An 18,857-nucleotide genomic window follows, 5' to 3' on the forward strand; every position below is an offset into this window, starting at 1 on the left:
ACACTCTGCTTTTCCCGAAGGTGAGATATTCCTACCTACAGCCTCTCTCTTCCTCAGTGCCTCTTTTCACAAAATACACAGGAATGTGATCATCTGAGATTTTGATCTTTTTATCAAGTTTGGCTTGATTTTGGCCAAGAGGTTCAAATATTACCGGGAGGGGACACAGACGGACATGAACACGTACAAAGCGATTGCATAAGCTCCATTTCCCCAGGAAACCAGGACTGAAAGCCGCTCTGTTGAGAGAGAAACATTTACTAACCAAATACCAAAGGAAACTTTGAATAAAAATGTTGCCAGAGTTAGAACATAGAATTTGGATACTCAGGCCATAGAAGGAAAACAAGTACTTGAACGTTTCATGTTTGAGGCAGATTGGATCTTTCAAGAGTCTGATTATAACTTTTGATAAGTAAATAAATGTAGACAAGTCATACAAATTTAAAAAACAACACATGGGCTAGAAGGGTAGATCTGCATTCCAACAGAAAAATCAAGCCCGCTTGAGAGAGGAGATTGTTATGCTTTATAACCTTCATTCTTTTGCACTTAATGCAATCTCATTGGTTTGTTTTATTCTTTTATTTTTATATTTTTTTTTCCCAACCAAATATATGTACAACCCAAACTTGGAAATGTGCTTACATATTTATAGTGCTGGGAAGCCTCAGGGTGTGATTGAAAAGGGCAGATTTGATTCCAGTCTTACCTAACCCCAACTGGGAGCAACGACACTAGTCACAGTGAATTTCCAGCAGAACTGAAGAGCTTTCCCTCCTCATGTGGCCAACTCCATCCCAAAGACTGGAGAATATTGCTGCATTAGCAGAAGGAAAAAAAAAAAAAAAGTCCCAGAGGAATGAATAGTTGTGTAATTTTGTGGTCGCTGATCTAGAGAATAGAAATACCAGGGTGTAAACATTATCCACAGTGGGTGAAGTCATTTCTTCAAGTGAGTCATAAAATTACTTGTCAAGACCACGATATAAAGCAGGCCAAACTATGGAGGGAGCAGACTGTGCCACTTCAGGAATGCGTGCTGTATTTGCTGGGATTCTTCATCCTTTTATCCTCTCTTAGTTTATTAGTCAATATATTTTCCTCCCTCTTCATGTGCATCAAGGAGAACATCTGCAGGAGGCAAGCCCGAAGGTTAATTCCTCCCCTGCACTTCTCGCATTTGTTCAAATAGTTGAACTAATATTTATGAATAATGCATTGCACCCATGAATGCCACAAATCAACTCTAAGGACTTCATTTTTATACCAGCTGAGGCTCAGACTCAATATATCCTATTAATCCAGCTTCTTTTATTGGTTAGTGAATATTATGTAAATCTTTATTTCCAGAACACAACTATTCCATAGCAAGGATTTCTCAGAGCTTGTTCATATTTCTGGCAGGTTTGTGTTTCTCTGTGGCCTGTTTGTTTTGGTTATTAATTATTCTTGGATCTTGGCATTTTCATTATGTGGTGGTCATTTGTTTATTTTACTTTTTCTTCTATTCTATTTGTTTAAAGTTTATATTAAGAAAACAATATTTATTTCAGAGAAGATATTGAGACACATGGAAAACATTGGGTGCCCTTAAGTGCTGTTGCCATTCTCCTGAATGCCTGGTACTGGTTCAAAAACATCAAAATATAATTTTGCCCACATATTGGCCACATAAATGTCCAACAGGAAATTATGAAAATTTAAGAATAGATGAACACAATAGGCCATTAATTTTGAGGGGAAAATCTAAGAGAAAAAAACAACCAAACAAACAACCAATCAACCAAAAACAAACAAACAAACAAACATGGAATTATAGAAGAAAATAAAATATTTGAAGTTGCTGGCATCAATCACTGATCTGATATGACTCCTCATATTTATAAATTGATAAAATGTTCTACACTGTCTTTAAATAGGAACTTAAACAATGTAATATTTCAATGGCTCTTTTTTTTTTTTTTTTTTTTTTTTTCACTACTGCCATTCAAACCATAGATGTTTTCACTCACAGTGGAAGAGCTCAACCCCTGTAAGCCAGGTTAATACTGCTGAAATCAACAGTCACACAGATTGACACCAGCTGAAGAGCTGTCCTAATAGTCTGAGTCTATTTATGGGGGCTGAAACCACAGTCATGTCTCCCCAAAGGCAGTATTCTCACTTGAATATAAATGGTTTTGGCTGCATGAGTGAATTAAATATTGAGGTTTCCATTTTTCAGTTTTGGCTGCAGGCTGTTTGGAGAAATAATCATTCAGTCCTGGAGTGCTGCCTTTCAGACTGGTTTACCTGAACCAAATTATATATATATATTTTAACTGTTGGGTCTATTATCAGCTTGGGGAAGGCAAACCACAGAACTGTGTGTGCTTGCTCAGAAATGGAAACCTGTCTTGAGTAACATTTCAAGGTATCTCACTTCATGGTATTTTTGAAGGGACTGAGGGAATCCAATAGTGGCTTTACTACATTATCTCATCTCCACGTACAAAATACCATCTGGTACCTTCTACATCATGTTACCATGGCTGATCGAGACCAAACAAGTTCTTGGATCTCTACCTGTATTGTGATTCCTATTCTTTTTCATCTCTGGGAAGACTGTTTAAACAGCAAAGACTGAGTACTACTGTTGTATTGCAGGTTCTTGCACTCTGTGGTGTCATCTCATCTCCAAAGACATTCAAAGGGACAGGCTTTGAATGCAACAGGACGTAACTCTCCTTCCTATCACCTCAGTAATAATGACAACAGCAATAATAGGAAGTGCAGTTTGACTCCTGCATCTCACTTCCCATTCCATAACACGTCATGAAGGCGGTGTTGTTACCAGCCTTGCTGCTGTTCTCAAGCCCAGTGGAGTCTCTGCTGTCCTGCAGGTAAATCCTGTGTGAGAGGGGAACCTCCTCCATCACCCGGCCTGAAACATGGGTACTCTGATAGAAGACTAACACAGCTACTTACATGTATTTGGCTTGTTTAAAATCCAGATTCATGACTCAATGACTCAGCCTTTACCTTTTATGAGTCAGGAAATTCCAAGGTACTCTTTTATTTATTTATTTTTTTCCCTTGGACTCACAGGCAGACTGATCTCATTTATTACAGGGTAAATCCACTACAGGCAAGGAGTTATTCCTGCCATGTATTTGCAAGCAAGAGCAGCATCCATCCTCACTGAACCCTCTTTCTGCTCTTAGTAGGTTCTGTGTTCTTTGGCTTGCTACAGCTCTCAGTAAAAGTGTCAAGCACATCACACAGCATAAAATAAATCAATCCATTTCCCAGTTTATTTAGTCTAAAAAGACTGTAAAAAATGATCAAATCAAGAAGCATATTTATGTGGCCAAGAGGGACACATTGAGGAAGGAGTGATACTAAAGTGCTGGGCTTACAGAATCAGAGCTGTTTTACACAGGGGCATGCTACCTGTTTCAGTTCACTGTGGATGTTCGCTGTGACTGCAGAGTGACAAATAGTACCATTCACAGACACAACGTTCATGGAAAGTGAAAGGTAAAGAGGCAAAAGTCATTAAAAACATAAAATGACTTCAAAAGCCAGAAAACACAGAAGCCAGAAGACACTGCAACTGAAAAGCAATGTGTCATCTTGGTTTTATTGAAGAGGAGGGTAAGCAGTGATTTACTGCACCTTTGCAAATGTATCCGCTGGAAGGAGGCACAGAATTCTCATCAGCCAAGCAGACATTGGCAGCAAGATTAAACTAGAAAACTCAGACTGAAAATGCAAGACAAATTTTTAATAGTAAATGTAGCTGAACTTACTGAAACATGAAGTAGATTTTCCATCACTTGAAGATCTTAATTTAAGCTTTAATTTTTGAACCACACAGAGCAGTGTCTTTAGAACCTACATTTATGGAGGTCAGTGAAAATATCCCCAGGATTAAACTCAAGTGAGACATGACTGGAGAGATCTTTTTTAGCATTGTCATCCTTGGAAGGAGCTGAGCCCAGGATGGACTGCTGCTAACTTTGAGTTAAAGAAAAAACTAAATGTCCCTGTCATATGAGACAATGACATAACTGTACACCCAGTCGCACCTGTAAGTGCACTGATTTGCCATATGCATATAGAAATCACTATTAGAGAGGCTGCTGAGGTAGCTGGATGTCTCAGCACCTTACTGTGGAGCTGCAGGTCCACTCCTTAATCCCTGTCTCATTCAAGCTGAGACAGAGGTTTATGGTCACCACATGACAAAATCCCACAACTAACATGAGATGAACTGTGGAGTTGCAAGCAGCCAGATGTCCACATCTCAAAGATTTCATCCTCACTGAGCACTTGACCACAGCATTAGCTAAGGCATTCTCGAAGGGGAATGAAACACGAAGGGGAAATGCCCAAAGGAGAATGAGATAACCAACTTCTTTGTGAAAACAAAAAACCCAAACACACACACACACAGAAAAAAAAAATAAATCTTCAACTACCATTTCTGGTGTCATTCATAAAGTGTCCTTTCCCTCGATTTTGAAGTCTGATAACTTTGGAGCTTTGAACTCTTTTTCCTTTTGCATTTACAAAGCAAAGCTACTTTTGCTAAGACTGCTAGCATGGCCTCTTGAGCTCCAAGCCTGCAAGCACCACTTGTGAGAGGTAACATTTATCCACTTTGCATCTGAGCCTATTGCCCTGCCTGCTGGTGACAGAGAGGGGTGAGAGAGAACTACTGAAATGGAAAGATGCGGAATGAATGAACAGAGGGGAAAGTGAAGGAACAGGGAGAAGGATGTAGAGGAAGGAGAACATAAACAGCCCTGGAGGAACCTGACAGAAAATGCATACACCACCTGGTCTCCAGGGAGGTATGGCCATCTAGGAGGGGGCTGTGGTGGGCGTGATGATACAGGAGGAGCAAGAGAGGAGGCGACACTTCCTCTGGTTTGCAGCCAAGCTCTGGCTGGATCATTTCCCAGAGCAGCCAGATGTCCAGAGTGTCACAAGGAAAACTTGGTCCTGCTAGAGCTCCCTGGTCCGGCTGGTGTAAAACCATTAAGCTGCCCATCACAGTGGGAAGTGTGAAAGGTGCTGCAAGGATACATGCTACTGGAGTTTATGCATTCCTTGCTCTCCCCTCTCCACCCACCATCAGCTGTATATCCCTCAGAGCTCAGCAGGGACACAAACCCCACTGCAGCACCAGCTCCCCAGCAGGTTTGGGATGGCTGCCTGGGGCTGTGGGGGACTCACCCCAATCACAGGCAGCACACCTCAATCACAGGGGGTAGCCAAGGGTGAGCAGAGGTTTAGGCACTGGTTCACTTCTATTTTGGCCACCAGAACACTCACCCACCCATCACTGCCCAGCCTGCCACGCCAAGTAGGAGGAGTAGGAGGGTTTGCCTGCTTTCAACTTTTCCTTGATGCCTCTTTCAGCCCAGATCTTGACTTTTTTGGTTTTGGGTTTCAGACATGTAAAGCTGTTTAATATGACTTTTTTTTTTTTTTTTTTTTTTTTTTTTTTTTTCCCCTCTGGGAGCACTCATTTTCATTATCCTTAACTATTTCTGTTTATGGGAGAGATGTTAAATTCTTTCAAATGTGGATTTAAAAGGGTAGGAGAAAATAGCATGCCTGAGTCTAGGTAGGTGGAAATAAGAGAAAGAAAAAAAAAATCAGAGATGACACAGGTAAAATCCTTCTAATCAGACCAGGATATGCACTAAGATGGATAAAAGTGATCAGGGTTTAGCTCTGTTCACTGTGGGGTTTGCACTCCTGTACCTGGGCAATATTCATTATGCCCACTGCTGGCATGGGATAGAAATATCTGGAGCTGGCAGAGACCCCAACAAACACCACCAAAATCACCGAGGGGATACAAAGCATGGTAGGGGACAGTGTGCCCTTCCTTTTGGAAAAGAGGGGTGCCCTGAGGAGCCAGCAGACTGCTTCCCATGGGATGTTCTCACAGGGCTAACCTCCTTCTGCACTGCAAATGGAGCCACTCCTTGTGAGCGATTACACGCATCAAACATCTGGGGATATTTGTATAGATCTAAGCTCGTTAATCACAGTCAGGAAAGCCTGGCTGAATGTTTCTTGTCCTAGCTGAGTTTCAAGAGCCTGAATGCTACAGGCAGGCTCTGAGCCTTGGACCACTGTGCTGCAGCTTTCCCTTTAAGAGCCCTTTGGCTAAGGCGATGCTCTGAAATGCAGGAGGTGGGACAACACTACACACAAAAATGAAGAAGTGAAGGCAGGAAAAGTTTCTCCAGAGGAAAAATGCAGGGCTTGTCCTTCACCCTGACGTCAGATCTGTCTTTAATAAAATCCCCAAAGAGCCAAGAGAAAAAGGCAGAGTGCCTCGGCTAGGTTGCCAGTTGAGGATTGCTCCGCGTTCCCCAAAGTGGTGTTTTTTTCAAAACGGCTCTAAATCTGGGTTCAATCAATGCATTTAATCCCGGCTTCCAGGGATGAGGTGGCTTTTGCCCTGGATTCTAGCAACAAGCAGCATTTTGCAGGTGAGTTTGGAAACTGCAGGAGAGACTTGTCCTCTGCAAACACACTTGGATTTGGTGCGGGGTGGGCAGAGCGTGGTGCGTGCAGGAGCCTGGGCACGGGTATATGCATGGGAGATGGGAGAGAGGGGAAAGGTGGGAAGGAAAGGAAAGGAAAGGAAAGGAAAGGAAAGGAAAGGAAAGGAAAGGAAAGGAAAGGAAAGGAAAGGAAAGGAAAGGAAAGGAAAGGAAAGGAAAGGAAAGGAAAGGAAAGGAAAGGAAAGGAAAGGAAAGGAAAGGAAAGGAAAGGAAAGGAAAGGAAAGGAAAGATCTCAAAAGTGTGTCTGAACTGAGTCCGTCTCCACTCAGCATCCAGGTGGATCTGCACAGAAAACCGTGGAGTTTTTTGTTTGCTTGCTTGCTTTAATCACTGCCATTCTTACTGTGGAACAAAACAAGGAGAGAAAGATCACCCATTGCTGCCTGAAGCGGTCAGGGTCAGACTGCGAGGGGAGCGGCTCGGGGACGAAAGGGTCCCCGGGGGTGCCAGGACGGGGGCTGGAGCCGTGCCGAGCCGTGCCACAGCCGGGACCGGCACCGGGACGGGGACCGGCACCGGGCGCCGCCGGGCGCTCCCCGCAGGTGTGCGGCTGCCGGAGCCGCCTCGGGGCCGGGAAAGGAAAAGTCGTTTTTTTTTTTTTTTTTTTTTTTTTTTTTTCCCTGCTTCTGCCGGATCTCTGTTTTCTGGTTTGGGCGTGCGGTAGCTGCTTTCCTTTGCCTCCTCTTTGGAGGGAAAAAAAAATAAATAAATAAAAGAAAGAAGAAAGAAAAGTGTATGGGAGAGCCACTCATTTCTGGAGGTGTTTTCGTTTTGCTTTGCTTTTCCCAGTGCATGCTTGCGGCTTGTGTAAATTCCCCGGGGGTAAGAGCAGTAGAGCAGTTGTGTTTCGGAAGGTAAAAATCAAAGCAAGGAGGTGGAGGGTGCGGGGGGTACCTGTTCCCAGCGGAAGAGCCACTGAGCAGCCATGTGTCCCCTCATCCCCATCCCCATCTTCATCCTCATCCTTATCCTCATCCCTGGAGCCCCGGGGACCCCAAAAGAGGTGCAGAGGGGATGCTTGGACACGCTTGGGCTGCCCAGCGTGAGGTTGTGGCATTCTGAGATCTGTGAGGCTGTGTGAGGCTTCTGCCCAGAGGGGTGGGGGAAATCAGCTGCTTCACACAGGGGGGATTTTGCTTTGCAGGGCTGCTGGCACCAGGGTTGGCTTGCATATAGAGAGATAAAGAGGGGCTTTAAAGCAAGAAAGTAGGAAAGTAGCACGCGTGGTGTGGTACACCAGACGCACCTGTGTGACAGCCGATGGCAGAGCGATAAGTCCTGCTTGAATGTGGAGATGGACTGATACGGTACCCTCCAAGAAAAAAAAAAATAGAAAAAGAAAAAAAAAAGTGCCACAAAACTAGCAACAAACAAAATGCATCTCTCCGAGGTAAGAATCTACTCTGTTTTTTGTTGAGCAAGTAAAAAGTCACCCAAAGGGAAGGGGGACCCCAACTCCTGCCCCTACCCCTCCACAAGTGCTATTCCAGAACATGTGTGTGAGCCCTGAAAATTTTGTCGTGGTTATCCTGGGTTCCCTTGATATCAAAGACATTTGTCAGAAAAGCAGCTGCAGCATGAAAGTATGTGTGAGTGCATGCAGACACATGCGCCTGCTGTGGGGATGAGTAAGTAAGTGCAATCCAAATATTGCTGGCAGTATGCTTGGGCTGAAGACTATCTGAAAGAGCATCAAAAATAGCCTGCAAAGAGTCCTGGTTCTGGACAGTTTCCAGGTCAAGACCTCCACCCAACAGTGCAGGTGGAGCTCTGTCTCTGCCCTGGAGTAGGGAAGAAATCTCCAAATCTCCACTGAAGATTTCTCTCCAGGCTTTCTGTGGGGTCTTCTCCACACCTGAACTGGGGTGGGGTGGGTTGGTAGGCTGATGAAGGGAAGGTTTCTACCTAAGAGGATGAGGGAGTGGGAAAGAATAGTGTGATAGGATGGAGGGATGGGAGAGGTAGGGGACGGCAACTGGGAGGGATCATTAATCTGTGCAATATCTAAAGGACTTTTGAGAGAAGACCAGGCTTGGTCAGGTCTGCTTAAGAGAAGGATGTCCAAAGGTGGAAGAGATGTTACAAAGTAGTGTGGGGTGTGGGCAGCATGGCCACCCTGCCCAGGAGAGAGAACCCTTCTAAATCACCCAGGTCACAACAGATGAGTGCTGATAAAGCCATGACACAGCCCCACCTCATTGTCCATTGTGTCTTTGGTAGCATATCCCAACAACAGTAAATATCTTTCCAACACTGTGCACACATCCATGGAGTGATAGCACCAGGCAGGCCACTGTGCATGTGCAAAGTTCTGTGGTATCCCTGGGGACCTGTGACATCCTCAAGAGTGATGTCAATATGATGAAAAAGGAGAAAAAAAAAAAAAAGAAAAAAAAAAAGCTACACTAGGATCTGGGAAGGAGACGTGTATCTTAAAGTGTGTTTCAAAAGACAGCTCTTAGGTTCTCAGGATGGACAGACCATCACTCCTAGTTCTGTATTCAGCCACAGGCAGTTTCTGAGCCCTTAAACAGTTTTATTGAAGTTTTGTACTGGACCTCCTGCTCCAAGCCCTCACAACTCAGCAGATATGAGACCCATAGTTCAGATTGGACAAAATATCCCAGACCAGGGTGATTAGGAAAGCAATTCTGCATTTTGTAGAAACTTCATAAAAGAGATTATATGTGAAGAAGAATAGCACTAAGAGTTTCTAAAACACGTGAAGTAGGGGGATGAGGGTGTATAGGTAAGGAGTGAATGCAGTTCTGCAGACTTCTCCTTCAATGATGCTGGTAAACAGCAGGTCAGCTGTCAAAGAGAGGTGTTGCTCTTCATCACAGGGATCTGGTTTAGTGGGCAATATTGGTGGGAGGGGGTTGGTTGGACCAGATGATCTTGGAGGTCTTCTCTAACCTTATGGATTCTGTAATTAAGTAGTGACTTGTAGGTAGGTTTTGATGCTTTCATTTGATGTGATGGCAGTCATGGCACACAAACACCGTCCTTTTGGCTTTAGTGGGTGGGAGGGAAAAGAAAGATGTTCAAAGACAGTTTTATATAGGCACATTCTCCATTTGAGCATTAATTTCATTAGATAGTCACCAATAATGACCTGAGTTCAGGGCTGTCACAGGTTGTGTGGAAGGTGGTTTGAGAAATGTAATATGTTTCTTTTTTCCCTTCCCCTCTTTTATATATTAGCACAGATGTGAGGCCAAGAATTTCATTTGCAAAATATTTAGATTTGGTGGCAGGAAAAAATGATTACATTTCTCTCGCTTCTTCCAGGAGAAATCACATTCTGACCAAGTTTGAACCAAAACAAATAAATAAATAAAAGTTAAACAATCTATAGATTGATTTATTAATTTATCTATTTATTTTGCTAGAAGCTCCCATATAGTTCAGTACTAAATGCTCCAAACATTATCCTTACCTGCAAAAATCCTGTGGCCCTCCAGGAGAGCTGAGCTGAGGTTTGTCTGCTGAGTGCTTTATAAAGGAAGACTGCAGGCTTGCAACACCGGTAATGGTGCATGGCTAATCTTAGACAGCAGGGGTACAAGGTTGATATTACTTGTACCTCTAACCTTCCCACCATTCCCTGTTGCTTAACAGAAGCTGCTTACCAAAAAGAGTTTGGCTATGATTCTCCTTAGGATGGTCTCTATGTTTCACTTCCCTAAATTGTGGATGACAATTAAAATTACCCTGATTACAGCAGCTGAAGAGCCATACAAGTGAGCATCCTGTGGCTCAAAGTTGCATCCCTGTGGATATGGCTGGGTGGGCTCTCCCAAAGCTGGTCTTTGATTCAGCAGACCCCCTCACAAATCCCCGGGCATAGCAAAATCATTACTATTTCTGAGGCAACATCTTGAAAGCAGCAATGGATGGTGCTTCAGATGGATCAAAGGTCCAGACCCAAATTATTTTTTTAGATACCCCCTATGCCTGCTTTTATGCATGTTTTTTATAACTTCTCCCATCGAGCCTCCGGGTTTGCTGTGACAGTGATCAGGTGCCCATGTGTGACAGTGTCTTTGCCAACACTAACCAAAACAGAGAACCAGGGAAAGGGCTTGGCCTCCTTGCTCCCCTCTCACCAGTGCCATTGCCTGTTTGTGTCACCTTGGGCAGGTCCTGTACATATTTCCCTCTGCAGCAGCCCTGCAAGTACTCCTCTAGCAGGGCTTCTCTGGGGAAAGCCATTTAATAAAGATAATAGATGTGGGGTTAAGCAAAATCGTGAGATTTATATTATTGTGCCGTTTGTCTGTCCTGTGAAAGAGTTGCACTTGTTTAGGTTCTTCTGCCTTCCCGAGGTGCTGGGAAAAGGCACTGGCCAAAAATTCAGAAGTCTTCCACATCCACACGGAACATTTGATTTCTTTCTTCGGAAGCTCTGGCCTCCCATGTTGGGGAGCTAGGAGTTGCTTCAGCATCTTGCCAGTGCTCATCTTACTGAGAGCTGCTCTTTTTGGATGGCCTCAGTGTCCCAGCGGGGTCTTGAGCATTCCTGTCTGGACAGCCTTGGCTCTCATTTGTGAATGGAAATGAAGCTGTTTAAAAAAAAAAAAAAAAAAAAAAAAGGCAAAGAAATAGTATTATGCATGTGAACATTGGCAGCAGTGACCTGGCAAAAGCTGAACAGCCACGGCTTCAGCTGAAGATACTTTAGGGTATCAAGCCTGTCAGTCGCTCAAACTGGGGACCAGAAAGCAAGATAAGGTTTTTTTGTTTTGTTTTGTTGTTTTTTGTTGTTGTTGTTGTTGTTTTGTTTTGTTTTGTTTCTAATTTGAGTTTATCACTAGGAGGGGAAGGTAGGCTTCCTGGATTAAGATGTCCTTCTATATTACCCTTTGGTTTCTTCCAATATAACTCCATCATCATCAGTCTTAGGGCACTTATGTTAAAACGGAATTTTCTGTGTTTATTAAGTAAAAACTTTAACTGACAGCTATCAGTTTGGTGGTGGTGGGCCCAAACAAACTCTACTCATTTATTTATCTTTCTGTGTTTATAAAGAGGTCATCCCTGGCTCCTTGGTCTGGACTAACAGCACCCAAATTTCCCCATCAGTGCCTCTTCCAAGCTTTGTCCTGCGCAGGAGCTGCTGCCTGCAGAGATGGGTTACCTTCACCTTCCCATTGCTCCATGTTGGCCAGGAGATCACAGAGATTTGATTTTACAGGTGTGTCCCTGGGTCAAGGGTCTTTGAGTCTGCTGCTTTAGCAGCTCTGTGCAGATGTTCTCCAGTGCTGCTCTGGGATTACGAGCTGTGGGTGAGGGTCCTCCTGTAATCTCATTGTCTCTCAGTTCTGGGAGGTACCTCTGTTGGTGCCTCTGTTACTCACTGCCTCTCTTATCCAGTGCATCCATACTGAGCACTTTCTTTTTTCCCTTTTGGCTGTTGCTTATTCTGGAATCCTAGGTGGAGCTTCTGGAGTCCTCTTAATCCTTTGTACTTTCCAATATACTTCTGCTGGACTTTGATTTGTAATCCTTGCTTCTGGGCTAGGTGTGGGAAAGCAGAAGGGAGAAAAGGCACCCTCTCTGGGTGCCAACAGCTGGCTCTACTTTATGAGTAACTTCTTGTGGATGGAAAGTAAAGGAGAGCCTTTAGGCTGAAACAGCTGTGAAGAAGATAACATTTAAGCTAAGCTTTGCAGCACAACCTGAGCAATGAATTTCTAATACTTGGGCTGGTAATGCATTCCAGGACTGTGTGGTCATCTCTGTGTTCCTCTTCTCTTTCTCAATAGCTCCCACGTTGTTCTTCTGTTTTATTAGTCTGGGTCTGTCATTCTACTTAACCTAGAAAGCAAATGAGAGATGAGCAAGTTGGAAGGCCAAGTTTCATGAACTCCAGGATGGCTTGTAATGAGCCCAAGAGGAAATCTGAGAAGTATTTTCAGAAGTAAATGTGGGCTCATGCATCGTCCACAGAGGGCTGTGAGTCAGAGGAACATACCTGGGTCCTGACATTACTGGACATGTGTTCAGTTAGGACTTTGCTACCATGGATCAATGCCAGCCCTACAAAAAGACCTTCTCCTAAGAGCTTGCCTTCTTGCAGATTTGGAAGGAATTGTAAGAAAAAGAAAAAAAGAACAGCTTGTGCTTGTTGAATGGAGAAGCACTGCAAGGTAGCTTGGTCCAACATTTCATCAATGCTTGGATGAACAGAACTACAATACCTGTTCTGCATTGATTGTTTTTACACCTTTTTCACAGAGATTAATCAAAATCCTTCTATTCAGTTTATAATTACTGATATTTAGGGTGAATCTGTTCTTTCCATTCTGATCTTACTGAGATCACCTCCAGTGAAATGCTTCCAAGTGTATATGAAGCCTTGGTTGGATTATTCTATCTCTAGCACACAACACTGACTTGACTGAGTTATTAGTGTTAGATATAGAAACATGCAACTACTACATGGAGCACCTGCATATAACGGAAAGAGCATGGCAAAGTCAAGAATAGAAAACGAATTGTGTACAATACCTGAAACAAAACTTGCTGCTGTGCAACCCACATACATTTAACAACTTTGACCAAAACTGCTCTGGATGACATAGGGATTTTTTTCTGTTAGAAGGTAACAGTTATTTGAGTTGTGTGTGCACAATATCACTTTCCCTTTTCTAGAACCTACAAATATAACTCAAACTTTAATTTCTGAGTTGTTTAAGAGTTTTGATTCCTTTCTCTGCTCTACCAGCTTTCCAGAGTACCTCCCTCCTTTTGTTTCTTGTGTTTCTTGTGTTCTTATTGAAGTTTTTCAAGGAATGACAGCAAGAGAGGGTGGTTGTTTCTTTCTCTTGCTGAAGTTTCTTCATCTCCATAAACTTTTACTTGGCCTGTGACGGGGTGATCATAGTGAAAAGGAGGAAGCATGGTTTCACTATAAACCTGTTTGGGGCCTTATGGGGACAACACTAAGCACCTGAATCAGTGACCTCTCTGAAGAGATCAGCCTTGCACTGGGCAGACACTCACAGAATCAGAGAATCGTAAAATCACCTGATTTAGAAAAGACCTTCAGGATCACCTTGTGCCAGGACTCTGCAAGGAAACTGGTGACTACCCCAAAAAGTGCAGCATTGTCTTAAAGTATCTCCTGATTGTGCTCTGAATACTTGTGTCATTGTCACTGCTAAATGGTGGTCTTAACATTCTCATATTTGTAGTGCTTTGTTTATTTTAATTTTATTTATTTATTTATTTTTAATATATGTTTGTGTTTTTTTTTTTTTTTTTTTGACTTGTGGATCCTCCCTTCTGGGTTTTGAAGTCCACCAAAACATTCCTGGATATGTGTGATAACCAAGGAGCCTATATCTCACATTTATGATCACCAGATTTTATCTGCTGGGACAGAAGGAACCTTCTGTATTTGGGATGATAAGAAGGCAGAGGTATCAAAATCCATATGGGGAGAATAAAACTCTCTTCCAAATGGCTGGCACATGTACTTGGCTGCCTGCAGGCAACCAAGTCCTCGGTTTTAGAGTAACAGCTGGATTATTTTATCTGTTTAGCAAGGAAGGACCAAACCACAAAAACTGCAGCCAGTGGTGAGAATCTGCAAGTGGATTGCACTATAAAACTCCTTGGTTACATTTTTATGAGGAAAAAAAAAAAAAGTGGAAAATTAATTAGGAAAGTATCCACGTTCCATTAACTAGTTTGGCCACTCATCAGGTGGTTTATTTATAAGCACTGCTGGCAATATTTCCTGTTGGATCTTGGTCTTGGAGGACTAGGTCATGCCCACAGCAGCTGTGTGTGGGCTGATATATATTGATACAAGAATATCGGTGCAAATTCAGCTCCCTTCTTTCTATGAACTTTTCTGTCACATTTGACCCTAGATATTGCAGTTACTGTAATTAAATAGCAGGGATGTCACTATATATTTAATACTGAAGTTAATTTATGGAGATCATTCACTATTAATTCTCACTGTTTTATTAGAGTGCCAATTGCACATATTAAAAAACTGACATTTAACTGAACATTTCTGTGAGGCACAGATCTCCGTGGGCCTCGGAATGGGGTCAGAAAAGCTGACACCTATGAGTTGGTGGATATCTGGGGGTCACTTGACTTGTTTTTCCAGATTTTGCATCAAAACCTGTGCTTAGCTTCCTTGGTGTGCTGGAGTTCCCCCAGGAGGTGGTGTGACCGTGCTCATGCAGGCTGGTGAATTCCTTGCTCGTCAATGTTGCCTGAGTGTGGGTGGGCTCCTGAGCTTGCAGTGGGACGATGCACTCCATGCCTGCTTTCAGGCTCCGATAAGAAGCTTCTGCTTCCTTTAGATGATATGTTTAACTCTGTGTGATTTATGTACGCACAAATATATATAACACACACATATACAACCTACACGCTTGCATTTTTGTCGTTTGTGTCACTTGTTCCGTATGTATCATATAGGCTGTCTGTTTTCAGTCAAGGAGACGACCATGCCGTATTTTTGACTGATCATCCACCCCCCAGTGCCAGCTGTATGAAAATGCTTTCCAGAGTGTCGTCTGGGAGGCTGGAGTACTTGATCAGAGGAATAAATGGATATTACAGCGGCGCAATTAAGATCATTTAAAAACCTCTCCATCTTTGATGATTGCACCATTTTAAAGAGAAATAATTAAAGACTTACATCTGTCCCATTTCCCATGTCATTATATGCCTGTAAAGGTGTTGATCGTGGTTTTATTGTTCATCATGTAATACAGAGGGGAAGCTTTCTTAGAAAAACAGCCTTTACAATGGGAGCAGTGTGGATACAAATATTTTGGCCTAACACCCCCCTCCCCGTACACTTCTCAAGTCTGTTTTTATTTTATTTTTATTTTTTTTTAATTTAATTTTATTTATTTTATTTTATTTTATTTTTTGCATGAATTGTGCAAGTGGAGCAGCCTTGGCCCAGGAGGATGCTGAGCAGCAGCAGCAGGGTGCTGTGCAGGGCTGCAGGAGAGCACCAAAGCCCTGTCATCTGTGCACCAACACTGCCCTCACGTGTCGGGGAGCTGGGAGACCAGCCCTGTGCCTGCTCTGCTCTGCTCGCAGCAGCCTCTTGGCTTGCTGTAGGCAATGAACAGCCAACACCAAGGTCATTTTTCCAGAAACAAGCAAAAATGTCAGTACCCATATAATTAGTAATTCATCTTTTGCCCCCTGGAGACAAAATGCCTAGTTGATGTCCTCTCCTCTGTGGGAAAGCAGCAGCATGAACTGCTTAAGAGTTGAAATGTTTTTTATCATTTTGGGGTTGTTTAGGATGGGGAAGAGGCAACGTTTGCATGGAGTGCTTTTGGGGAGATGTGTGGGTGCTTTGGGGAGATGTGTGGGTGCAAATATCTCAGCGACTTTCTCCTCGTGACCTGCCAAGGAACTTCACTGCAGGGGTGCAGGACACCCCACATCAGTGTGTTGCAGTGGAGCTGCAGCAGTACCCTGAGCAAGGGTTTGTTTTTTCATTCATTGGTCCGCTAGTTTTGTGGCTTTTTTTTTTTTTTTTTTTTTTTTTCTTTCCTTTGGTATGATGCTTTTTGAGGTCAGGAGGTCTCTGGATGAGAAAAGGAAATTTTGTCATCTGCTTGATTTAAACTTGAGCCCCAGCAGGTACCACAGCAAGCAAGAATGTGTAGGACCCCTTACATCACTGCACCAGCACAGCAAGTTGGAAACTGCTGATCACCACTGATTTGTTGGATGTGAAGGCATTGGAGAGGTGAAAGAGTCTTGCCCTTTTGCAGGCATCAGATGCATGTGATGTTTGAAAGATAAAAAACAAAGCAAGTAATTTTGCTGAATGGACAGCATCTGAGAGTTGGCTCAGTGGAACAATTTTTTTTTTTCTTTTCTGTCTTTTTTTTTTTTTTCATCCAATAAGAACTAAACAACTAGTTATATTAGTTACGTGTAGGAGGAGGGATCATGGTATGGTTACGATGTAGGAACAAGAAATCTAGCTGCTATTTTTGGCTCTGCCACAGACATCCTGTCTGCCTTTGGGACAGTCACTTCATCTCTTGGGCCCCAGATTAAAACAGGGTTATTCAATACTTTCCTCCTTTCCTTGCAAAAGGTTCTCCTTTCCACCATAAGCAATCCCTTCTGCTCTTCTTGCTCTTGCAGATGTAGTCCATGCATTCCCATCCAGAGAGCTGAGACCTCTGAGTTTATCAGTGTGCATGTTTACTGCTTGCATAAGTTATTTCTCACTCTTTCTCTAACATCTTTTTTTTTTTTTTATTTTACCAAAGCCCTGTATTTCAGTTTTGTTTCCACTGACTTCAAGGGGCAAGAGGATTCATTCTCCAGCACAATGCATAATTTTCCTTTACTAATAACTTCACTCCTTTTTTTTTTTTTTTTTTTTTTCTTTATGAATTTGTGCCAGGAGGTATTCTATTTTCCCCACTTGTAGTTTCCATCTTATTTAATTTGAAAGCAACAGCTTTGTCCCCAAAGCTTTGTACAAGTCAAGGGCAAATCTACTGGCCTCTTTTTTTTCTTTTTTCTTTTTCTTTTTCTTTTTATTTATTTATTTATTTATTTTTTCCCCATTTGCAGGGTGTCGGCTTTCATTTGTAGGGGATTGGATGGAAGGTACAAAGGTATAGCTGCCTTTTGGGTCTTTCTGTTGCATATTAAAACAGGATCAGAGCTTCAAATGTGTCTGGAATAGTGTTTGTCGTGCAGAGCTCAGGCTGATTGGAGAGCTGGCTCTGTCCTTTTCCAAGCCTCCCTCCTCTCCATTGCCTGTTTGCTCCTTTTGCTGTTTCTGAGCCAGCTCTTCAGGAACAGACTGTTCCCCTCATCACCCCATCCTCCCTTTTCATAGCACATGGACAAGATGTTTGCAGCCATTGCTCCGCTGACTGTCCTACAGCGGTTCTTGATTCAAAAAGAAGCAAGTACCCCTTTAAAGTTTTTTGGATTAGCCTGGCCATCAGGCCTCTCATAGTGGACTTAATGTCTTATCCCCAAGCCCACCTTTGCTATTGCTCCCTGCAGTCCTGCGGGCTCCCCAGCATCAATGCTCTGCTTAGTCACTGCTACAGGCACTCAAAAAGCATGTGAAAAGACCCCACGTTGTTATCTGGTCAGTATGGAGGGCACACTGCTTCCCAGTGCTACAGCACGGGGATGGCCAAGGCCATAGAACCAAGACTAGACAGGTGGCATCCTCCTGATAAAGGTAACACCAGAAAATGGGCAAGTGCCTGCTGCAAAAGTGTGCTGCAATGCAAAGGTCCTGCAAACTTACGTAAGGGTGTAACAAGCTTTCTGCAAGTCTCATAAGCCAAATGCTCTGGGCCAAGCCATGCTAATTTTCAGTATTTCAACTGTGCACCTAGCCACAAGGCAGGAGCCAAAGGAAGGAGAATCCCTCCCTTGCCAGGTCTGCAGGATTTTAAATGTGGAGCTCTGTAGAAATCCAGGCCAAAACAGACAAGAAGTAGAGAAACTGTCCATGGCAAGAGTGCAGAGGGCAAGAAAACTTGATGACTGTGAGAGAACACCAAGGTGAATATTTTGGAACTGAATTCAAGGTTTTCTTTAAAGAATGCTGTGAAGCAGCCAAGCTATTAAAAAGAAGCTTCTCTTAAATTCAGAGTTGCAAAGAAGATCTCAGGACATCTGCGGATGGGAACTTCTGCGTGAACCCCCATTCCACGCTGAAGAAGCACTGTTTTGGAACAAAAACATGCTTTTATTCTCTCCTTATTCATATTGAGTAAATATATATGAGGTATTTTAGTAATTATCATTCTGAATGATCTCAATGTTATGAATGCACCTGCTGCTTCCTAGCAGTTTCCCTGGCTTTTCAGACTCTGCCAGTGGAAAGCCCCAGTGCTTTTAAAAGTCCTTTCATCTCTGAAACTTTTTTCTGGTCACATTATTTCCTTTTAACCCTATTAAAACTACAGTGTTGTACATTCCTTATCATTTTCATTAATCTGTTGATAAACTGCTACCTATAGCATTCATCTGATGTTATTAAGGTCTACTGGATGAAATGATGGATCAATATTTACCCTGAACAGGGAAATCATATAGGGGAAAAAAAAATAATCAAAACCCAAACAGATATGGATCTAAATCACTCTTAAAGACAAAACATAAGAAAAAATGTAGCAAAGTTATCCTAAAACCCAGTCATCCTTTACCAAAATGCCACTAAAAAAGCAAGCAGCATCTGTTCCCTTCTGTTTTGGAGAGTTAATGGTTGTGGGCTCTCTAAATATGGGGTA

General features: G+C 42.9%; 1 protein-coding gene across 1 annotated transcript in view; it reads left to right on the forward strand.

Moving 5' to 3' along the window:
* The first annotated feature begins 6,230 nt into the window (after positions 1-6,230).
* CCN4 (cellular communication network factor 4) overlaps positions 6,231-18,857 on the forward strand; it is a 36,181-nt gene continuing 23,554 nt past the window's right edge. Inside the window, exon 1 of the mRNA XM_032182142.1 lies at positions 6,231-6,500. Within this exon, the coding sequence (XP_032038033.1) occupies positions 6,453-6,500 (48 nt within the window). The 5' untranslated portion in view covers positions 6,231-6,452. The remainder of the gene's footprint in view (positions 6,501-18,857) is intronic.

The sequence above is a fragment of the Aythya fuligula genome, chromosome 2 (assembly GCF_009819795.1).
Source record: "Aythya fuligula isolate bAytFul2 chromosome 2, bAytFul2.pri, whole genome shotgun sequence".
NCBI classification, from domain to species: domain Eukaryota; kingdom Metazoa; phylum Chordata; class Aves; order Anseriformes; family Anatidae; genus Aythya; species Aythya fuligula.